Source organism: Taudactylus pleione, unplaced genomic scaffold, assembly GCF_031769625.1.
Source record: "Taudactylus pleione unplaced genomic scaffold, aTauple2 ptg000149l, whole genome shotgun sequence".
Taxonomy (NCBI): Eukaryota; Metazoa; Chordata; class Amphibia; order Anura; family Myobatrachidae; genus Taudactylus; species Taudactylus pleione.
The window spans coordinates 661,376-678,521 of NW_028284551.1; the positions used below are offsets into that span (position 1 = coordinate 661,376).

At 42.9% G+C, this 17,146-nt stretch overlaps 1 protein-coding gene across 1 annotated transcript in view; it reads right to left on the minus strand.

Annotated features, from left to right (window-relative positions):
- BMERB1 (bMERB domain containing 1) overlaps positions 1 to 17,146 on the minus strand; it is a 286,252-nt gene that overhangs the window by 91,951 nt on the left and 177,155 nt on the right. The window contains exon 2 of the mRNA XM_088474217.1: positions 9,383 to 9,506. Within this exon, the coding sequence (XP_088330343.1) occupies positions 9,383 to 9,506 (124 nt within the window). The remainder of the gene's footprint in view (positions 1 to 9,382; positions 9,507 to 17,146) is intronic.

The window sequence follows — 17,146 nt, forward strand, 5'->3', positions numbered from 1 at the left end:
AACCAGAGTAAAAAAAAACAAATCCCGATGACTAAGTTCTGTTCCTGGGGTCTGGCAAATAGAAGCTGCTAGTCAATTGTCTAGATAATTAGAATATAATAGAAGAGAAGCTAAGTGGGATACCAGACTAATGAGAGAAGCTGGAAAAAAGAGCAGGGCCCATCAAATCTACCATCTGATAACTATAAGTCAAGTGGCAAGATTTTATACATCCACTATGCAATATTAGGCATCCCATGGCACTGACATATGGAAGAGTTGAACAGGCTTCTAATACCATCAAGTACAGCAATTGATGTGGTAGGGTCTTATGCAACTAGGCTATATGTAAGAACACACCCTGGCATGTATGGTAGGAAAATGGCCATATTTGTGGGTGCAGTCAGGATGGCATAGCTCCAGCTTATTTTGTAGGTTACAAAACCTCCCAATTCTGAGTTGAAAGTGTTCAAGGTCACCGGGAGGAGACTGTAACCCATGCTGCTTACCAATGTCCAACAGCAGCAGGAGTAAACTGACATCTAAAGTTCTAGGCAGCCCATATAGGACAGGGGTCCAGAGAAGCTTGCTAATGATTGGATCCTGGATAAAAATGATCTCCCAATAGCATTAACTTTGCAATGAACTCAAGTGGCATAAACAGGCCATCAGTGCAGTGCAGTGAAATTAATGTTCTCTTTATGAATGTTCTACATTGTACTGTATGCTCTTGTTTTTCTCAATGTGTAATTTACTTTGTGACTCCAAGAAGCATAGGTTGGTTATTTTCAGTCAGAGGAAAGAGAAGACGAGCCTGCTGAAAATGACTTACAAGGTAAGGTGCACCTGGCTCTACTCAACCTATACAGCAAAAACCTTTTTAGATTTTGAAAGCCCCACTGCCCATACTCCATTATATCAGAAGATTACTATGTTGCATAACCTTAAATTAAGATAAACTTTACACAGTTATTGAATTACCACCATTTCATAGGGTACACCAGCCTTGGGCCCCAAGAGAACGAGGGAAGCCCCTAATTCCGAGGCCACTGCTCTGCTCTTTGAGAATGCATTGGGCTGGCGCAAAGTCAGTGAAGCCACTTTTGGACTCTCAGTTCCGAAAAAAACTGCCCCAGTTTTATTATGCATCAACAGAGGTTTTCTTTAATCAATAAGTAGAAGGTCTCTTTATCTAGCAACATGAAAAACGGCTACAGCATCCTAACAAGCCAAATAATATAATCCACATTATGAAATGTTGCCATGTGAAATATATTGTAATATTCAAGTATATTTTAATTTAATGCTAACTATATTACATTTTATCTGTCTAACAATGAGGGAAGTGAACAGACTAGCTGTATCAGATGGTTTGCTTTTGATGTCAGTGTTTCTATGGTGAAATCTCTATCATTGCTTAGAAAATTAATGCTCTCCATAATAAGTTACTGCTGGCAGTGAACGTAATATGTGTAAACTATGCATGAATCCAGGATATGAAAGTCAGATGAGCATAGATAGTCCGAGGCTTGTGCATTATCAGACAGTTACAATGGCTTCATATTTTGTGTATTATTATTAATTTAGACTTTGGTATCAGATCCCCATGCTGAGATTAAAGAGAATATATCTTGAGGGTGTGGGGGTATTCTATATTCTGCTCCCAACTAACAACCAGTGAATGTATCCAGACCAGGGAAAGTGAATGTGGAAAGCCATCCAGGCAAATGCTTTAAGGTGCCCATACACGGTGCGATATAGCAGCCGATTCGATGAATTGGTACAATATTGCTGCTATATAGTAGAGTGTGTGGGTATGATATCGGCCAGGGCGCACTCCTGCGAGGTCATACATCGCACCTCCAGATCTTACTGCATGTTCACTTGATCTGGAGATACGATGTGCAATCCCATGCAGCGCTATGCGGGTGTGGGGGAGGGGGGAGCCGACATATCAGGCGGTCGGGCAGCAGTTCGCTCCGTGTGTGGGGACTGCCCGATATGTTGGCCAGCGGATCGGCCATCATGACCCAAGGTGCATATCGCACTGTGTATGGGTAGCTTTACACACTAATATTCACAAAATACTATGATCCCAGAGGCCCAGGGAACACAGGCCCTGATTCAGAGCCGGACGCTCTGACCAGAGCGCTCGCTCTGAATCAGGGCCGTCCTAGTTAAATTTGGAGTGGCCTTTTGGACGCTCGCATAGCTGTGGGTTACCACCCACAGCTTATGCGAGCGTCCATGATGATGGTCGCGATGGTCAAGACCATCGCGACCATCGGGCTTGCGACGAGACCCTGCGGTAGGGTCTCGCTGCCGCAAGCCCTTGAGTGATTTTGGCTCTATCAGAGCCAAAATCACTCCCACTGACATCACTAGTGATGTCAGTGGGGCCGGACCCAGACGGTAGGCTTTCCCATGGGAACGCCCTCCGTCTGGCAGCCACGCCCCCGGCATGCCCACCAAAGGGGGCGTGCTGTCACTCACCATCGTCAGAATGCCCCCTTTGGTGCGAGACCCGGAGCGACAGCTTGGCTGTCGCTATCCGGGTCTCGCGCATGCGCACGACGGAGTTCCCTCCATCGTGCACATGCGCATTTGGGTACCATCGACACGCTTGCGAGCGTCCTGCGCTCGCGAGCGGGTCTGAATGAGACCCACAGTACTCGGGTCCTATGGTGGAGTCCTCTAACATCTGCTAATTATTATACTAATAATATAATTGCTAACCCCCTTCTGCTGCTCAAAGTGAACATTATAGTGTCTTTTTTCTTAGTTCCCAAACCCGCTATTAACTTTGCTCTTATCTTAAACATTATTTACACCTCATGAACATCTTCTAGGTCAATGGAACTCTGCCCAGGCACAAATTATTTTTTCACAATTACCTAAATCATTGTCAACACGCTGGGACTGTTTCCACTGAGGCAGTTACGTATTCTAACATTTATATACTGTACTAATATTATGCAGCACTCTACGGAGAATATATCACACCAGTTCCAGCCCCAGTTTACAATTGATATTCCCTACTACATGGACATACACACTAGGATTATTTATTTTGTCAGAAAGCCAATTAACCTAGCAGCATGCTTTTGGAGTGTGGGGAGAAACCAGAGCACCCTCACGCAAACATTGGGATAACAAATAAACTCCACACATATAGCGCTTTATCAGGAATTGAACTCATGACCTCAGAGCTGTAAGGCAGTAATGGTAACCACTATGCCAACTGTGCTGCTACTGGGCGATTTTTACCATTTATAAAAGAAAAGTAAAAAAAATGCAGTTATTTTTATTTTTGTAGAAACCTGCAGTGTGGCATTACCCTTTACCACCTGGGATTTTCTGTTGCCTGTAGAGGAGGGAAAAAAATTATAACAATGGCATGGTTCTCCCCTAGTCAAGCAATCAATAGGCTTTGCGGTTTGCTTGTGGCATAGGTGAGTTGGGAAGCATTCACCTACCACACTTATGTCCCAGTGGGGATCAAAAACATGGGAAAGGATGAGTTCAAGTTGTACTATTTGCTAAGCTTCTGACTGGGCAGCTGCTGCCATCAACCAGGGTGAGCCAAAGAGATTACTGGCATGGATCATTAGTGCCAGTGAGTGAGAAACAGGATTCACTCTTCAACTGCTGCTAGTTATCCTGCTGGCAATAACTACATAGGCTAAGAGGTCTGATTCTCAGCTAAACATACATCTGTATTATTAATGGTGGCATGTTAGTTATTTTGTTTATTGTAAATGGCATATCTAAGTACCTCTCCTTAATACTGTATGACACATGATGTATTTCAAAATCTTAATGACTTGTTTATTTCTTGAAAATTGTGATTGAGGGGCCTATTCATCATGACATAATTATCATCAGTGATAATTATGTTGTAAACTCTCTGCAAGTTTAAAAGATGTTTTGGAGGCATTCATCATGCCTCCCGCACAAAAGTATCACTTCCGAAAAACTGCTCTTTTTATAGAGTCAACTTTTCGGAAAAGTGATACTTTTCCCCTGCAGCTGAGGTGTCCACAAGGATTTCCCCACTGCTGCCTGTCTCTCCCCGTCCCCCCCTCCCTCACTCTCTATTCCCCACTGGCTAACACGGGTGTCCAATGTGCCCCCCCCCTGTTATATGGGTTTGCTGCTACTAACTTGTCATTTTAGAATTTATACTTTTCATTTAATTTGCATGCATAGTGCATACTAACAAGCTTAGTGTGTGTGTATTTGGTTAGCCTTCAGTTGGACCTAAATAAACCCTGTGTATTTGTAGCAAAATTGAGACCTGATGCCTATTTGACAATGAGGATGGGCTCCTCCCTCAACCTGTTCCCATGACAAAGGTCATCTGCTTTCTCCTCCTCAACGATGGTTTGCACCTATCTCGTCTTTACCCTGACCCTTTCCACTGGCACTTTGCTGTCAATCTTCAATCATGTACTTATCTCTCCTATCATCAAGAAACCACCTCTCATATCTATCCCTCTATGTAACTAGTACCCCTCCACCCCCCTCAATCTGTCCCCTTGGCCTCATTTGCTCTTAATTGTTCTGCCCCCCAACGCTTGCCTGCACCTGGCTCATGACACTAACCTGCCCCTCTCCACTCACACTTTCCTATCTGACTTCATGTGCTCATTTGTAATATCCTCAAGAAATAATCTCTCCAATTACTGCCCCATTTCCCTTCAGCTTGTGTACAAAAACCTAACACACTTTCTCTCCTATCTATCCCTCCTGAACCCCTGCAATTGGGCATCCATCTTCTACACTCCACCGAGATTGCCCTCACTAAACTGACCAATGATCTGCTCACACTCATCCTCCTTAGCCTCCTAGGTTTGGATTGTATTTCTCATTCATCATGTGCTATGTTCATAGGGCCTGATTCAGCAAGGATCGCTATTCTGCTAGAACGCACGCACTGCAGTTGCTAATATTAGCGGTGAATGCAAATGTTTGCAATTGCATTGGGATCACAGCCTAACATAAGGATGCCCACTTCCCCTTACTCACATCAGTACACTTGGGCAACATAGCAAAACAATCGGTAACATCGGTAACATAGGACCCATACCAGGGCCGAAACTAGGATTTTTGTTACCCGGTGCAAGGTAGCAACTTTGTGCCCCCTCCCTTCCCGTAGCTGGATTTTGTCCTTGCTCCTCCATAAGGCAGTGCACTAGTCAAATGTCCCTGGTATAGTGACTTACATTATTCCACACACAATAATGCCCATTACACATTATGCCATACGCTGTAATGCCTATTACCAAAGTGCCACTTACATATTTGCCCGACACCATTTTATGCCCCAAAGTAAGGCTTCTAATTACTTTAAAATTACCTGCTCGTAGTCAGGGGTTTCATGCTCATTGCCAGGGGTTTCATGCTCGTTGCGAGGGGGATTCATGCTCGTTGCTATGGGGTTTATGCTCATTGTCAGGGGTTACATGCTCGTTGCCATGGGGTTTATGCTCGTTCCCAGGGGTTTCACGGTAGAAGATGCAGCTTTCAGCAACTTCTCCCGGCACTTGCGCTGGCCTAACAGACACTAGAGGTCCAGTAAGGACCTCTAGCAGCTGTCTCCTCCTTGGCGGTGGCCATTTTTTGGATGGCCGTTTTCTGACTCTCCAGCCCCCAAGCCACTGTGAGTCATTCTTTTTTCACCCCCTGCATTCCGGTGCACGTGCACCTCTAGCCCCCCCCCTAGTTGCGGCCCTACCCATACACACAGGTAAGGCAGGTCAGACCTCACTCAGGAATTGCTAACTTCAGCACGCGCTACGAGCCCTCATGCTGCGTATGGTATTGCAGTGGATAATTTATGCATGCCCCTGCAATGCCATCCCAACGCACTGGCACGGCTGCGTTTGCCCGACCACCCCCAGCGTCACCACCCACAAACACCACTTCCTGTCAATCAATGTGCTCCAGGTCTGCGTAGCCTCTGCAAATGCATTTCCCATCGCAATTGATAATTTGCGCACGCGCACTATGATGCATACACGTGCGCAATGCGAATTAATCGACCAATTGCGTGCGTCTTTGTTACTGCGATCCTTGCTGAATAAGGACCATAGTTTGTATTATAGCTATAAACACAGATACTCTTCATGTGAAACATTTTCATTTTTCTCTTCTCATTTATCCATGAGGGTGATATAAATTAACCAGGCATGACAAATTCGTATTATCCCCTTGGCAAACTAGAAGAATGCTGCCAAATATTACCAGCTGTAGCCCATTTTCTTTTCTTCATCTGCTAAATAAAAATCTGCTAAACACATACGTATATTAAAATACTGTACTTACAAATTAAATTAGCCTATAGCTGTTTGTATTTAAAATTAAATAAAGCAAAATATCTCAATACATTCTAGTATTCCTTAATATCAATCCCATTTAATTAAAGTGCCTCGTACGTTAGTGATGTTGCTAGTTCTTTGTGCATTCTTGTTACATTGGTGTAGCCCCCCAAAAGATTACATATTATTAAAGCATAAGTTCCTTCTCTTTAATAATATGATTAGTCTGTTTATTATAACCTGCCAGTGTCATAGTTGCTAGTGTTCTCCATCCAGAAGTTTAGGGGTAAATTTACTAACTGGCAGTTTTGGCTCTACACTAAAACCGACGGTTACTGACAAACATCAATGGCGTTTAGCTTTCTAAAAATGACTATTTATCAACCATCTGGATTCAGCTTTAATTTGAAACCCGACGTTGATGTCAGACGTGTTTTGCAGCTCTAAAGTCTGTCTTTGAACTGAAAGTTCAAAACCAACGGCAAATAGAAGTTAAAAAACTACGGCAAACCCGTCCAAACAGTAGCACTGCACCGATCTCTGTGATCTGTCCAGGCTTCATTAGATTAAAAAGTTAACAAAGCGTTATAAATAATGTATCCCCCTCCCCTTTTCATATCAGTATCCAGCCCCGGACCTATCAGTCTGGGCTGGTATTGGAAAATAGGGGGGAAAAACAGTGTGGGGTTCTCCCTATTCTCAAATGAATAGCACTGGGCTGAACCAGCCGGGGGGTTAATGCCATGACAGGGATACACACAGTGTGGGGTCCCCCTACCATCACATTAGCCAGCCTCAAACTGGTTAGTCCAGGCTGGAATTCCTTGAAAAGTGGGGACTCCAAAAATAAAATGGGATCCCCCCCATTGAGGAATTACCAGCCCTGGTGGAAGTGGACGCGGGGTTAACAATAACAAATTAGTTAATAATACTGCTAGTTACAGGTGCTCTAAAAGTCCCAGCAGCCTGCCTAAGCAGGGCTCCACTGGTGGAACAAGTGCCAGCATGCCCGGACATTAAGGGCCTGCTGGCACCTGTAATCTGCCTGTATTAATAGTGTGGTGAAGGTTAATTGTTTAATGGATTGGGGTGGGGGGATTATCCATCACTTTCCAGCAGCAGTTGTTCCCAGAATTAGAGTGCCAGACCACCTGTTTCCAGATGCGGAATGAGGGAGCTCTACCTCCCAGCTCCCAAGACTCTTAAGTGTGAACATCACTTGAGTGAGACCAGAGCTGAGCTGCCTGCATCCTGCAGCGTATGCTACAGCACAATGTTATCAGGAGGCTCAAGGCCACCACAACAGTGATGAGCCTAATGGAGCACTGTGTGGCATATTGGGCACACTGTGCTATAATGGGGCACTGCGTGGCATAGTGGGGCACTACGAGACATAATGGGACGCTATGTGACATAATGCGGCACTGTGATATAATGGGGCACTATGGAGTAATGGGGCACTGTGTGGCATAATAGGACACTGCGTTATAAGGGGGCACTGTACAATAATGGTGTAGTGTGGCATACTGGAGGCACTGTGGCATACTGGGACACACTGATATAATAGAGTTTTTAAAGCCTTCATATTTTAATATGGAAATGTTATAATGTTCCTAAAATCTCTAAAAACATAACTGTTGTACTAGACATATGCAATGCCTTAATTATGCCATATATTGAGCATTGATTTATGTCTGTGTTTTATAAGGAATCTGAATTCTTCTTCATTTCCATAAAGGCTGATACAAAATGTGATACATGTTGTCATTTTAAAAGACAAAAGAAGCTGCTTTGAAATTTCTACGGTAATGGAACTTTTATCTTCTACAGAACTTCTATGCTCTAAAGAGATTTCAATATTAACATATCTGTATTTAGATGTTTTTTTATTCTAACGCATTTGGCTTCCACAAGTTCAGAAAAGGTTTGTGTCATAAAGTTATTTGCAATTCATGAAATAGCTCTGAATAATTACTGTGGCTATAAAAGTGGATGTACAGTACATCAGCAACACAAGGAAAAGCTGACTAGGGCAGTTATACAAGCTTGTAAACATCAGGCTATAAATTTAATACTGTATAATAAAAATATTAATTTCACAAGCTGTGCTACACTGCAAGAGGACCGCAAAACAGCAATAAGGTATACTATTACCTAAACAACAGATTATATAATTGTGATTAGGGTTAGGTTCACACCACAAAATTGCAAATAACAAAGAAGCACAAACTTCAAAGATCTTTTTAAAATTCAACTACACAGTAATAAGCACATTTTAATAGCATCCATGTTGGATGCCATAATGAATGGTGTAGCCTGTAGGACATTTATTGGAGCTAATGAAATAAGAAAATTTAATAAATAAATACAAAAAATCTTAAATAAGTGACTTACAGAAAGATGCAAATGTGCACAATTTCAGGAGTTTATCAAATAATAATGCATTCCGTAATGTTGTAGCTGTGGGGAAATATTTTATTCAATGCACACCAGAATTCCTGTGTTTATATCTATTGGGGTGGGATTAGTTTGGTTTTCTAAGTGTGAAAGAGTTGGTAACAGACAACAATATGTGTATTTTCTGCAGATAAGTACTATCTATTGTATTGTTGCAGCTGCGTTATGACGCCAGTAACCGCACCTTAAATTGTGCATATTTCACACCCAAATTCCACCATAAAGTTACCATTTTTGTTCACATCTGCATAGCTGTTCGTAAGAAAATATGAGTTTTAGAGCCTACCATATGTGCAGCCTAGGAGCGCACTAAATTGTGGACATCACCCCTAATTGAATTTACCCCTATATGTTGCCTATTTATAATGCCAACTTTGCTATAATGCCTGCATCTTATTTGGGTGGGCTAAAGATGGAGCAATAATTGTCAAACATTTTAAGTTCTTTCAAGGCATGGAAACTTGTACTGTACATCTACATTTGTGTGTTCCATTATATTATTTCTATTATGTGTACAATAACAGTGTCCAAGTTTCTTATCATGTATAATACGTTTGTTATTCCTAGATAAATTTGCATACATACTGTAGCTTTACTAACTGCCTTACAATGTAACAAATACTCACATGAACTTGAGTTCTGATTCTCTTCTCACCAAGACTTCTCGAAGTCGCTGGATTTTAGTCATTTCCAGCTCAATTTCCTCGGGTGTCATGGTCGTTTCAGCCATAGAAATAATGTCAAGTTCATCTGAATGTGCAAGAAAATATATTTCATTAGATTAATAAATGAAATCAGTCTTAAAATCAAAGTAACACTTAAATGACAACTGTAGCAAATCCCTGCCCTTGTTCTATGCTACATTGTCCAGTTATATATTTATCATATCTGTGTGTTTTCAAATAATCTTATTACTTTAATGTTTGCTTCTGCTATTAAGTTCTTAATAGCTACTGTATTAAAATAATACTGCATCAGTATCAGTCTACTTCTAGTTCTTATATGTATTATAGTTCCACCAGAATGGCAAGGACAAATAGATAGATAGATAGATAGATAGATAGATAGATAGATAGATAGATCAAGCAGGGTAAATACACGCCCTACTTTCAAATCTGAATCTGCTCCATTACTTTATCTGCATGTTTTTTAAACTGCATATTCTGTAGAACGTGTGTGTGTGTTTTCTCAGTTTGTGCTGAAGCGTTATTAGTAAAAAGTCTGTGTTGCTTATTACATCTATGGTGTTTGCGCTGACATTTTTCAGCGGAAAGCTCAGACAAAATAACCGTAATGTTGCCAGTTTTATCTGTATTTGTGTAATATTGTAGTTAGAAATGTTACAATAATTTTCCGTTTTCTTGTTAGACCTAGTGCAGTGCACACATACAATTTCATCTGACATGCTGGTTTTATAGTTATTCTGTGTAATGCTATCTGAATATGAAATATATCTTTACGTTTGTCTAGTTTCTCATTCTCTGTGAGCAGAAGATAGATGTCAGAGGGTAAGCTGGTTTATATATACACAGACAAACAAGAAAACACAATGGAATGTACAAGAGCCAGGTTAGCAAAGGTGCATTACAGGAAATGAGTGTGCTACAAATAACAGTATAGGAGAGGAGGTCACCATTGCATCAACTGTTTCTTGAATAACACCTGCAGAGCCATCTTTTCTACAAAACTCTCTTTCCTACCAGAAAGTTGTAATCTTATGTGGGGTACACACTTGAACAACAAATAGTTAAATGGGCCAACCCGCCAACTCATCTAGCGATTTGGCAAGGTTATGCACAAACGACCTTGTGCATACACACTTGTCAATCGGCCAGAATAACCAGCTATGATGTTGTTCCCTGTGGCCAGCATATGGGTCGGTTGTTCCCTGTGGCCAGCATATGGGTCGGTTGTTCCCTGTGGCCAGCATATGGGTCGGTTGGTCCCTGTGGCCAGCATATGGGTCGGTTGGTCCCTGTGGCCAGCATATGGGTCGGTTGGTCCCTGTGGCCAGCATATGGGTTGGTTGGTCCCTGTGGCCAGCATATGGGTCGGTTGGTCCCTGTGGCCAGCATATGGGTTGGTGTGTACACACAAGCAGATGTGAAAGATATATGGCATCTGCCGTGCAGCACGGCTAATGCAATATATCTGTGAAAGACATCTTTCACATCTTTGGACTTAACAATATATATTTTGTCGGCTGTACGAACGATATATCGCCTAGTGTGTACCCAGCATAAACTATATCTAATATATAAGAGGTTTAGGGATTACGCTGTGATCTGATACCTGCATGTGGTGCACAATTTGACCTCAGGACCAGTGTCCTCTGCTGATGGACCTGTTAATTGAGGTTGCATGATTCCATTGGCTGAGCTAGTATACATGATCTGAAGGGGTCGGTCTGTTCCCAACTGAAGGTCAGATGCAAAAAGGTGAGTGGGGGAAAGGTGGGACGAAAGGGCTGGGACAAAAGAGTGTAAGGAAAAGGGCTGCTGGGACAAAAGAGTGTAAGGAAAAGGGCTGCTGGGACAAAAGTGTGTGGGGAAAAGGGCTGGGACAAAAGAGTGTAAGGAAAAGGACTGCTGGGACAAAAGAGTGGGGGGATAAGGGGTGGGACAAAAGACTGAAGGGTGGAGGAAAGGGTGAGACAAAAGACTGATGGTTGGAGGAAAGGGTGAGACAAAAGAGTGTAAGGAAAAGGGCTGCTGGGACAAAAGAGTGTGGGGGAAAGGGGTGGGACAAAAGAGTGGGGGAAAGGGGTGGGACAAAAGACTGAGGGGTGGAGGAAAGGGGTGGGACAAAAGACTGATGGTTGGAGGAAAGGGGTGGGACAAAAGAGTGTAAGGAAAAGGGCTGCTGGGACAAAAGAGTGTGGGGGAAAGGGGTGGGACAAAAGACTGATGGTTGGAGGAAAGGGGTGGGACAAAAGACTGAGGGGTGGAGGAAAGGGGTGGGACAAAAGACTGAGGGGTGGAGGAAAGGGGTGGGACAAAAGACTGAGAGGTGGAGAAAAGGGGTGGGACAAAAGAGTGGGGGCTGTTTCATGTATAGTGGGCTGCAACAATTTCTGGTGACAGTCCTGCTTAGATCTATTCATATTCTTATTTTTTAAAACAAGTAACAGCACTGTCCACCTTTGTACACGCGTAACCTTGAATTGAGGTATTTTGCTATATTTATCAGCTAAAGTTTTTGTATTCATGATGATGATAGCAATTGTGTTATGCATATTATTGTACAGTATATGCATTCTGTGTATGTATACAACTTGTGAAACAAAATAGTTTACTTGACAACAAAGTGAAGCTTCTATATTGTGTTATGTTGTACTAAGCACATAATCCAGGTGACAGCATATCACTACTAAATATACAATTATAGGTATGGTGTAGAGTAGACAAACAGGGCTATTTTACACTAATGACACTTACAGTACATCTAGAGGTGCCAGTTTGTTGTAATATGTACATGGTCCCTTTGGTGTACACATCATACACTAAAGCTATTGATCTTAAGTCAGACCCGCTCGCGAGCGCATAGTGCTCGCAAGCGGGTCGATGGCCGGGCAGTGCGCGTGCGCGAGCCCCGAAGCGAGCGAGAAATCACTCGCTCCAGGGCTCGCAACAAGATGGGGCGGCTGTCGATGTTGATCGACAGCTCGCCCCGTTTTGTAGGCGGGTCGGGGGGTGGCTGCACAAACGGAGGCGTTTTCTTAGGAACGCCTGCCACTTGTGGGCGGGCCCTACTGACATCACACGTAATGGGGCTTGCGATGGACGAGACCCTACCACAGGGGTGTATCTAGGGATCCAAGCACCCCTGGCAAAGTAATGTACTGGCACCCCCCCCTGCCCCCCTTATGCAGTGCCCCCAGTAGTAATCCCCCCTATGCTGCATTGCCCCCAGTAGTAGCCCCCCCTATACAGTGCCCCTAGTAGTAATCCCCCCTATGCTGCATTGCCCCCAGTAGTAGTCCCCCCTATACAGTGCCAACAGTAGTAGACCCCAGTAGTAGCCCCCTATACAGTGCCACCAGTAATAGTACCCAGTAGTAGTCACCCTATACAGTGCCCCCAGTAATAGTACCCAGTATTACTCCCCCCTATAGAATGCCCCCAGTAATAGTACCCAGTAGTAGTCCCCCGTATACAGTGCCCCCAGTAATAGTACCCAGTAGTAGTCTCCCCCATACAGTGCCCCCAGTAATAGTACCCAGTAGTAGTCCCCCCTATACAGTGCCCCCAGTAGTAGCCCCCCTAAACAGTGCTCCTAGTAGTAGTCCCCTATACAGTGCCCCCAGTTGTAGACCCCCTATACAGTGCCCCCAGTAGTGGCCACCCCTATACAGTGCTCCCAGTAGTGGCCTTCCCCCATAAATTGCCCCCAGTAGTGGCTACCCCAATACAGTAGCGGGCACCCCCCATAAAGTGCCCCAGTAGCGGACACCCCCTATTTCAGTGCTCCCCCCCTGTAGTGCCACGCTTTCACGCACACACACAAAGAACCAAAAAAAAAATTCAACTTACCTTGTCCCCACTCCTGATGCGACCGCCGCTGTCTGAGTCCCGGCCCGCTCTTCTCCTGCATGGGAGAGACGTCATGAGGTATGACGTCTCTCCCGTCACATGCTGCGGGGGGAGCCGGAACACGGAGCTCATGAGTGAGCTCCAGCCGGCTCCCTCCGCGGACGACGCAGCAGCTAATGAGACTCTATATGACTCTCATTAGCTGGCTGCTATTACAAACACACAGCCGCCGCTGGCGGCTGTCTGTTTGTAAACTGTGTAGGGCAGACCGCTCTCACTGTGGTCTGCCCTACACTTGTGGGTCTGAGGGACTTGTCCACCCCTTGGCTACTGGTGGTACTGCTGGGCGGCGCCCCCCCTTTGGTCGGCGCCCCTGGCGAGTGCCATCCTGGCCAATGGGTAGATACACCCCTGCCCTACCACAAGGGTCTCGTCGCAAGCCCGATGGTCATGATAATCGCGACCATCACCAGGCCGCCCGCTAAAGCTGTAGTAGGGTCCCTGCCCAGATTCAGAGCGAACGCTCGCAAATAGCGAGCGGCTCTGAATCAGGCCCTAAGTCTTGTCAATGTCCGTAAAATGTAACAACTTTCCCATTACTGGATGGGAACCCAAATGTCCCTTTTCCTTCTAGATTCTTACTCCTTTTAGTCTCCTGTATAGATAAACTCCTCTACTGAATCCCAAATTTGTCTACGATTGAATTTATATGCTAATCCAGGAGTTTTCAACTCTAGTCCTCAAGTACCCCCAACAATTCATGTTATTAGGATTGTTGTCTGTGGAAATAGGTGGAATAATTACTGACCCAGCAAAATAGATTAAGGAGGGAATTCATTTAGAGACGATAAGCCGATTTCACACTAATATTTTTTCACGACCTCCGGAGCAGGTGAAAATTTGGGGAAAATCCCTATTTTAAGGTAAAAATGTTAGGACTTGGTTCAGAACCACTGGGATGCCCTCCTTAATGACCAATTAGGTAAAATTAAGCTTTTAATTAGTTTAAATTTGCCAATAATAACGTAATTTTGGGGGTAAACACGTGCAAAGTGCAGGAAAATGGGTTAATTGATGTGGGACCGGTATATGGGGGTGCTGTATGAATGGGACAGGTGTTTTTAAGATTACAGGTTGGTGGTAGAGGTGTAATTTGAAGTTTTTTAAAAGTGGCTTAAAATGACACAAATATACACTTACGGGCATTTGTTTGCATCCCTAATTTAGGTAGAGTAGTATTATACAGAAAAACACTTGCTTTCTATTATTATGGCCAATAATAAACTTCTATATTGTTATCCAATATTAGTTTGTGTTTTTTGGGGGTACAGACGGATTTCCCTATTTTCACCTATGCTTAACGAGTGTTTAACCAGTAAGAATAATTGGGTGACACATTTTCTAATTGGATTGCACATTAAGTTAATACCCGTATACAGCCGTTAAGTGGAATTATCCAGGCGATAGATGTGAAAAGTTAACACCCGTGAAAACGTATCACTTCCGCCTCTAATTGAAAACCCCCTAACTCAACTACTTATGATTAAAGAAAATCCATACATTAATTGGGGTACTTCAGTCATTAATGTACATTCCATTTATTAGTACATAATATAACAATCAAACACATTGGGTGGTATTTAGTCGCCGGCTGAGATACGTCCCAAAAACGTGCCTGCATTTGAGATGCCACCTCCCCGTTGCCACCCACAAATGGTCCCTGCCTGTCAATCACTTTGCAAATAAATCCTCACTGCAAGCAACAATGAAAATGAAACTTTCTGCATGTCCAGTGCGACTCAGATGCCTGCACAGACCACCGATAATCGCTCAACGACATAAGCATCGGCATTAGGTCTATCTGAATCAGAGAGAAAACCAGCGTATCAGATTCTGTCATTTTTCTGTACAACGTATAAAATGAAAGCAGACCTCTGATTGGTTGTTATGGTCAATAGTCAATACCGGTGTTTCTTTACAGCTACTTATAGAATAACACTCATGAATGTCTTCCAGTAATACATTTACATGTGTTTAAGCATATGAACTAGTATGCATTATAGAATGTATACAGGAAACCCATTTTGATAAAATAATAAAGGAAATAAACATTGATTGCATTGGTGGCTTAAAGCTTTGTGCACTATACTGCCCACCAACAGTAAGCTCATGATGCATCTGTTTATAGGAATCTGTGGTTATTTCCATATGTACAAATCATGCATATCATCTGCTTATTAGTACTAAGTGCCTGATTATATGCTGAAGCAGAGCTGACAATAGGCTCCAGGTCTGTGAACGTGCTATGTCCAGCACCAGAATTAGTCACACAATGCAGCTTCGGCCTGACAATGTCTGTCACAATTCTATCTCCATGCCACGCAAAGCAAAAACTTAATAGAAGGCTGCAACCGTAGACGCCAAATGGATACGACTTGCCAGAAAAGCGCTCATCAATTATCTTCAGAATGAAAAGGCCGATTAAAATTCAGCATGTCACTTTTCTCATTGCAGATGTAATTTTCTGTCAGCTTTACCCTTTACAAAATTATTCATTAGAATATTCACTGTAAAGTACAATAGCTATTATCTATATATTGCAGGAAAGTTGCAATAATAAAAACGCTTGTTAGAAAACGGGCCAAGGAGCAAGACGGTAACCGTTAGCTGCATTTTGGGAACAAATGGAAGACACAGCAATACGAGGCCTGTGAATCAAAGTTGGTAGAAAGATAAAATTGTAACAAATAAATTAGCAACCAATCAGCTCCTAACTATAATTTTTTTAAACACAGCATGCAAAATGTAAATTGGAAGCTGATTGGTTTATCTCTCACCATTTCATCTCTCTCAGCTTTGATACATACAGGGGTATTCAATATGGGTGCGATAACATCGTTTTTGCGTTAATATCTCACCTATGACGTAATTATCGCAGGTTTTAGTTTTACACCGTATTCAATTTCAAAGACTTATCGCAGTTTTGAAAAGTCTTTGATAAAAAACGGGGATAAGTTTTCACCATTGAATAGGTGTCGAAAAAAAGTGCAGAATTGGGGTTTAGGGGTGCAGGCTTAATAAAAATAGCCTGCACCCCTGGGACTGACATTTAAGAACTGTGTCAAAAAAAGTTTAAAAAAAAAAGGGACAACCCAAAAAATTAATTTAAAAATTGGGGTGACAAAGAAAAAAAAGGGAAAAAATTGTTTAACAATAGGGAAATAGGTTCAGGGCTATTCTGCAAGTATGCGGCAGGTGTTTTCTAGAATAGATTTATAGCGTTAATTTTATATTGAATACGGGGATAAGCGGGAGCGCGCACCAGACTTAACGCAGAAAAAAACTCTGATATGAAACGTTAACTTCGACAGTGAAGTTAACGTTTCATATTGAATACCCCTCACAGGCCCCTAAGTGCTTACAGTAAGTACATATATTTATGTGAAAGATCCCAAAATATTACTCACATCCAAACCACAGAAGTTTTATTTGCTCAGTCACCAATGCTACTAACTTGGTTATTCATTGCAAGGTGTCCCATATGATTTCAGCGTTACATAAGCCATCGTAGTCCATGAGAATATGGGTATGAGCAATTGTCAAGGAGGGAGAGGGACAGTATATGGCGATATGCCATACTCATACAATCACTTCCCCTACAGTTTTGATTGTAAAACTTCCATACTTTCAGTTCAACCATTGGGTTTGAGAGGAATGCTCACATCAGCATATGTATTCTATACAGAGATGATGGTCTGCTGAACTCACTGAATTACCAAAGCAAATGATAGAGCAGGGACTGTGGAAAGTAGATTATGTCCTACTTTCTCCATCACATCATCCGGCTCCTCCATCTGT